Source organism: Prosopis cineraria, unplaced genomic scaffold (genome assembly GCF_029017545.1).
Source record: "Prosopis cineraria cultivar Desert tree isolate PC_DT_omini unplaced genomic scaffold, ASM2901754v1 PC6, whole genome shotgun sequence".
Lineage (NCBI taxonomy): Eukaryota > Viridiplantae > Streptophyta > Magnoliopsida > Fabales > Fabaceae > Prosopis > Prosopis cineraria.
The window spans coordinates 8,579,135-8,586,301 of record NW_026555337.1 but is presented as its reverse complement, the minus strand read 5'-3'; the positions used below and the strand labels follow the sequence as shown (position 1 = coordinate 8,586,301).

General features: G+C 32.9%; 1 protein-coding gene across 1 annotated transcript; it reads left to right on the top strand.

The window, feature by feature from the left end:
- Positions 1-1,478: 1,478 nt before the first annotated feature.
- On the top strand, positions 1,479-3,309 carry LOC129314570 (stem-specific protein TSJT1-like). Its single transcript, XM_054958052.1, has 4 exons — positions 1,479-1,852; positions 2,056-2,296; positions 2,434-2,554; positions 2,760-3,309. Exons 1-4 carry the CDS (start codon positions 1,641-1,643, stop codon positions 2,948-2,950), a joined length of 765 nt encoding a protein of 254 aa, XP_054814027.1. The 5' UTR covers positions 1,479-1,640; the 3' UTR covers positions 2,951-3,309.
- The last annotated feature ends 3,858 nt before the right edge of the window (positions 3,310-7,167 follow it).

Genomic DNA, 7,167 nt, shown 5'->3' with positions numbered 1-7,167 from the left:
AACCTCGGGTTCTATACCTAATTCATTAAGGATTTTAATATAATATGTTACGTGTCGCTTTCAAGTGCTAAATACGTCTCTCTTAGCAAGTCTCAACGCGAAAGATGATATGTAGCCCCTTCACCCATATGTGGTCCAATTCTATTTAAAGCAAGAGCACAAAAAAAAAGGCATGAAATGAATATTCATGGGTTGACGGAGAGAATTTATTTTTTAAAAGATATTTATCGGATAAAAGTCATGTAAATTTAAAATCCCCACATATGCAAATTTATAATATAGTATCTAATATCGCATTTTTTTTTTTGATAAACACATTATAGCAAAGCCACGTTATTTACGATTCATGAACAATGCAATTCAGCGAGAGAAAAAGAAAGCTTAGAGTATATAAAAAGTTTAGGTTGAAGTCTACCTTTAGTATTTTAATTTTAGGAGAGATTTTATTTTAATCTTTTAATTTTATATAATATTTTTTAACCCTTTAATCATAATATCATTAGTTTGATGAACAAAAAGTTCTTACATAAAAATTTTAAATATTAATAAAATATTATTAAATATTGACATATTCAGTTTAATTTTATAAAATAAAAATGATTAGAATAAAAATAATTATTTAAAATTAATTACATAGTAAACTTATATAAAGTTAAGGATTTTATAAAATTAAGGGATCAAATCAAAATTTTATATAAAATTAAAAGATTAAGGGTACATTTTAACTAAAAGTTAAATTAAAAACCAACGAGCAAGTTACTTACAATACAGTAAATTTAAATTTAAATTCAAATTTTCGTTGAAAGGATTGCCTATAACGCTCGATCATGCTTCAAGCACGATTATCTTCAATTAAAAAAAAAAAAAACTCATACACAAAAATAAGAAGTTTAATTAAACCCAGACTATCATCAGAACAATTCAAGCACTGTGCTTGCCCTTGCAAGGAAAGAATCTCTATCCACCTTTTGTTTTGATTAAGTTCTCTGGCAATGATCGAACAAATCTCTTTTCTTCCAGAAAATTTGACCAAGTAAAAATCCATCGCGGACAAGCACTTCAGCACGTAACTAATATTTAACACAATGGATGACCAATGAATACACCTCAAAATCATACTATTTAAAACTAAAATAAATATTAAATTAATAGTAAGAGAATATTAAGTTCGATGACTGGTGCGATTTAGAAATTTCTAGTCCTTGTCATATTTCAGTCACTCGGGACTCGGCTTACTTGAATCCAACACTTTGGCCTCCAAACTTGGGAAGTTCAACTCAACCTGGTATCGCCTGCCTCCCATGGTAATCACGAAAGAGAGTGGAATCGAGGAGCTAATGACAGTGACAATGTGGGACACACAACCTCATTAGCTCCGAGAAACAAACAAACGAAACAGTCTCTGAATCTCATCTGATAAAAAGATAAAGTTCACACCAACTCGTTGGAATTTGAGAAATCTTATCCATCCACTCCAAGCCCACAATAATATGAACCAACCCAGAGTCAGCCATGGATTAGCGCAAGATCATTCCATTATAAATACCCACTTCAACCCTCCATGAAAATTCCTGTATTCCCTATCTCATTTCTTTCTTTCTTTAATTATTTGGAGAGTTTGAAAGGATCAGAGATTCAGAATGTTGGCTATTTTTCACAAGGCGTTTGCTCATCCACCGGAGGAGCTTCACAGTCCTGCATCGTACAAAGGGTCTAAGAAGCCTAAGCTTCCTGAGGAGACTCTCACAGAGTTTCTTTCTCGCCATCCTCACAACACTTGTTCTATGAGCTTTGGTGAAGCTGCCGTCCTTGCCTATGTCCGTCCTGATCGACCATTCTCCGTTCATCAGAGGTAAATTCTTCGTCATTTTTAACAAACAAACAAACCCATTTGGTCTCTTCTGATCTTCTTCTATCAAGCAAAGATCGTTGCTTTCCTGTTCCTTGTTTTTTAATCAGCTAGGTTGCAGAAAACAGAAAACCCACTTTGTGTTTTGCTTGTGGTTCTGTGTTTTTGAACGAAGAAACCCCACCTTGGAATTTTCCCTTTCGCAGGTTGTTCTGCGGGCATGAAGACATATACTGTCTCTTCCTGGGGAGCTTGAACAATTTAAACGTTCTGAACAAGCAATATGGGTTGACAAAGGGCACCAACGAGGCCATGTTTGTGATTGAAGCTTACAAGACTCTTAGAGACAGGGGACCTTACCCTGCAGATCAAGTGGTGAAGGATCTTGATGGCAGCTTTGCCTTTGTTGTCTATGACAGCAAGGTTGGAAGCGTTTTCGCTGCACTGGTATGTCTGGCATACACAATATTTTCCAGAGCAAAACCTGTTAATTCAATTTGTGACCACATCCATACTGGTCTGTGGTAATCCCTGATGAAAACATATTGGGTATATGAAATTGAAGAGGTAAAGCTTGGTTTCAGGGTTCAGATGGTGGGGTGAAGCTGTACTGGGGAATTGCAGCAGATGGGTCCGTGGTCATTTCTGATGATCTTGAAGTCATAAAAGAGGGATGTGCCAAATCCTTTGCTCCCTTCCCAACAGGTACTATTTCAGCCATTTATGATTTATGATGTGCCTGGTTATAGTTATATGTTTGTTCTTACTTCATTTGATCTGATATATGCACTCAAGTTGATCACCTTAAGTAGTCTTCCTCTCAAATCAGATACTTTTCGTTTTAATTTGTTTAAGAGAAGTAACAGAGAGTGGATAGAGCTGATGGTGGTGGTTTTCAATTTCATTGCAGGGTGCATGTTTCACAGTGAAGGAGGACTGATGAGCTTTGAGCATCCAATGAATAAGGTGAAGGCAATGCCAAGGATTGACAGTGAAGGTGTCATGTGTGGGGCCAACTTCAAGGTTGATAAGTTAACCAGACTCAACAGCATTCCTCGAGTTGGGAGTGAGACTAATTGGATGGAGTGGGACCATCATTAGGCTTAGGTTTAATAATATTACATTGCGTTTTCACTAGGGACAAAGAGCTAGGTCCCACTTCACTATGATAGGGCCTCTACTTCTCTTTCCTTGTTTCTTGTCTCTTTGGACTGTACTGTAGAATAGTGAGAGACAATAATGGAATGTAAATTAAATAAAAAAGGTTGGTGCTTGCTGGCTACAACGATCATACAATCATGCCTGTGACAATCTGAAGCTTATCCTTACCTGGCAAAAAAAAAAAAAAATGTAATATTGCTGGTTTTTGAACTTGTTTTTGGGTTTGTGTAGTTCTCACAATAATGTCATGTTCCCTCCAGAATATAAAATGTTGGGTTGTTTCCCCCCTTCTTGGTAAAGGCTAGTGTTGTAAATCCACATAAAAGGGTCACAGGCACGGTGTTATTGTATAATATATTGATTAAAAAAAAAAAAAAAAAGCCCATTGCGAGGATACGATCGAGCTTTGGAGCTTGCTCTGTTTGGAATCCAGCTTATAAGTCAGAAGGCATTTTGAAAAATGGATTTTGGCACTTATTATTATATGCCTACTATTAGGTTTAGTTTGCATGGCAGAAAAATACATAAAAAAAGTCTGTTTTGTAAAGGTAAATGAAATTAGTTTTAGGCAAATTTCAATTCATTTCGACCAACTTCCGTTTTGCGTACTTTTTAAGTAAATGGTGGCATGAAAGGGGTAGGAAAACATGGGATGATTTGGGAGAAGAAAATCAAGCAAAGGATGAAGTTAAGGCTGTACGAACTAGACATGGAAAAACTTCTCTAGGAGATTCAGAAGAGGCATTATAAAGAGAGCTAAGAGGAGATTCTTAAAGGGTCATTTAGACCACGCACTCTGTTCCTCGCTGGAATAGCTAGATCATCATGTAGATGATTAGTGTTTTTAAAATAACAATAGAATTTAACTTCTACATGCCACCAATGTTAATAGACTTTAGCTATGATCATGAAAAGTTCATGTATTTCTCAGCATTTTCCCTTTGTAAGATACGCATGCCAGTGTTATATTTAAAATACAAACCATTCTTGTTGGCGAATATATGGGCCATAAGTTTAATTGCTTTCATAAAAGACTCATTCTTATAATATTTGAATGCAAAAAACACCTTTGAAATACATACTTTTAATTAGGTCTAACAATGCTCAAATTTGGTATTAGTAATTCAAATCCCTCCCTCATCACATAGAATATGATGAAGACAAAAACACACACACACGCCATGTGCCAAATATGCACATTACATAAAAGTAAAAAAAATAGATATCATGACCGAATTAATTAAATATGCATGTATGATCTTCCAATGTCTATGGCATAAGCCACAAACAACTGGTCCAATTTAGTAGAATAGACACAGCTAAACCAAATGATGAAAACTTCTATCCGTTAAGCAAAACATTCCCAAGTCAATATTCCAACAATGATGACCCTTGTTGTACTTGTTGAAAGCAAAATAAATGCAATTTCTTCTGACACTTTTATTTCCTTGCAATCCAATGGCTGAGATCAACCTACAGCTTTTGTGGTCAAGAAAAATCAAACGATCTTTCAAGCCTTCAACCTCCACCCACTTTACATACCCCTTCGTTCCTGGTTCTTTCCAACTTGAAAACCCTAAATCCTCCTGATCTTATTTTATTTGCAACTAATGTTACATTATAAAAAATCACATCGTGTGCCAAGAAAACATCTTCACACATCTTACCCATTTGGCTTGGAGTATTAATATTATTGTTCTCAGACATGTCCAAGTCAGGGAGATTATAAAGCTGTCATCATACCAATTATACCATATAGTAAATTATTACTTGTGATGAGTATGTCTATAAATGGCGTTTCTCTCCTGATTGAACTCCAAGACTTGTCTGTTATTTTGCAGAAAACAATTCCACAAGAAGAAGTAAGACACTCCACAAAAACTGAGTCATCAGAGCAATTATCATGTGGATGGAGATGAGGATGTCACAATTTTTGTGACCTTTGGGCAAAATGTCATCATAATCATTCATTCTTGATGGTAACACAACCTTGGTCCTTGACATAGGGTTGAAGAAGAAGAAGAAGCTGATCAGCGAATTCTTAGTATTATTTGTGTTGGTCCAAAGAAAATAATCAGCTTTTGTAGCTTGTGCCATGATTAACCAGCTATTAATTGTGCCAAGAACAAAATGATTTTTAGGGTATATATTGTTTTCAAAGCGCAAGCTTCTTTTTTGGTCTGCCTCAAAGAAGCAAGGAACCTTGTTATTGTTGCCAGTGCTAGGGCATAGCAGAAGTAATGGAATTTGAGCAAGAGGATAACATTGCTGGTTTGTGACAGCATTAGCAAATATGTCTTGCCAAGATGAACAAACTAAACCGAAATTAAAGAAATCCTTGAAGCACAATCTTCTTAAGATTGATTCTTCTGCTTCTTGTGATGAGATATTGCCAGTTTTCACTGTATTTCTTTTCATGTATTTTTGCATTGCTTTGAAAGTCCATCGTGATCATACGGTGATACTGATATATCATAACTCGTACTAAGTTTGAATTTGAGTCTAATCAACAAATTAAAAATAATCACAATGACAAGAAAAGATTTTACATCTATCAGAAACTATAACGAAAAAGTTTATAATGTCAAACATATAAACATGTGAGTGTCATTTAATATAATATTAACTACAATCACATTTTTTACAAATTAAAGTCGGACAAAATTTTGCATCAATATATATATATATATATATAATAAAAAGAAATATCCTTAACTAACATGCATGATAAGTATTGTTACATGACTTGTTATCTACATATATATATATATATATATATATCATGCTAGTATTGTTTGGGATGTAGAGTCAACAACATATAGTTTTGCATTCGTGTGCGTTTGCATAAAATAAAGACACATTAAATTAAATAAATCTGATGTTGCTAGGCAACATTGTTAAAAAATAACGAGATATTTGATTACTTTTGATTATAAATCACAAAACTCAAGCCCTATTTGAAACAAGTACACCCAAATCCTTTTCTTTGTTTCTGAAATTAATGATTTTGATAAAATAACGAAAGGGTCGTAAGGATTGAAATTAAAATTTCCTTATGCACAAGCATCTTATGAAAGTACACACACACACACGCAATAATATGAAGAATAATCCACATGAAAAAAGTAAATTAATGAGAACATAAAAAATTTCTTTCAAATTGATCACAAAGAAACCGTTGAATTCCACAGCCGGAAACGTTCCCCCCCTCCCCCCAACAAAAAAAAAGGGAATTTGAAAATAAAAGGAATCGAAAGTCAAGAAAAAAGAAAAGTACCTTTTGCAGCAAACACTCTGAATTCCTAGTTTTCTAATTCCCTCAGCCTGTAAAAGGGTTAATTATATAGAGAGAATTTGGTTGGTTTGATTTCATTAATTTAATAATTGATAATATAATCCAAAGAAATATTATTTGAAATTGAAATTTTGATGTTTATTTCTATTTTTTTAGCTTTTGGTTATCTATTTTGAACTACTCCCTCTGTCAAAAAATACAAGGGATTAAATGTTAAAAAATATAAGATATTTTTAATCTTTTAATATATAATCATTGTCTTAAAAGTAAATTACTTTATATTTATTTTAGATGAAACACCATATTAAATAGAAAAAAATATAAAAAGATAGGGTTACTTGAAGGTAAGTAATTACTTTATTGAAATGTGAGATTCGATTAAAATATCTTATATTTTTAAATGAAAAGAATGTTTAAGATGTTATTATTTTTCTATTAGAAAAAAATCTGATCAAGCTACTTTATCCAAACACATTTTGCTTTGTCGGGAAAAAAAAAAGAAAAATTATATCTAGGTTTTACATAAGAAATTTTATTATTAAAATTTTTATAAAATTTATAAAATACTCTCAAATTTTAAATTATGTATATTTATAACTTGACTGAGGGCATTAATAATTAGATTATAACCATTTGCAACTTGTAAAGAAAAATAATAATTTATAAATATCTGTTGTTCAATTGTTAATACTCTTAGTCAAATTGTAAGCGTGTAAGATTTAAAATAGAGAGTATTTTATAAATTTTATGAAATATTTTAATAATAAATTCTCAGTCTGTAGGATTTAGATGTAATTTAAAAAAAAAATTCAACAATGTCATGAAATGGAACCATAGCGGTCCTAACAAGTAAAAACACATC

Bases quoted from the DNA above. Each gene is read 5' to 3' on its own strand.
- LOC129314570 (XM_054958052.1), top strand. From the start codon at position 1,641: ATGTTGGCTATTTTTCACAAGGCGTTTGCTCATCCACCGGAGGAGCTT. The intron at 1,853-2,055 runs GTAAATTCTTCG...TCCCTTTCGCAG, and splicing joins CCATTCTCCGTTCATCAGAG to GTTGTTCTGCGGGCATGAAG. The intron at 2,297-2,433 runs GTATGTCTGGCA...GCTTGGTTTCAG, and splicing joins GAAGCGTTTTCGCTGCACTG to GGTTCAGATGGTGGGGTGAA.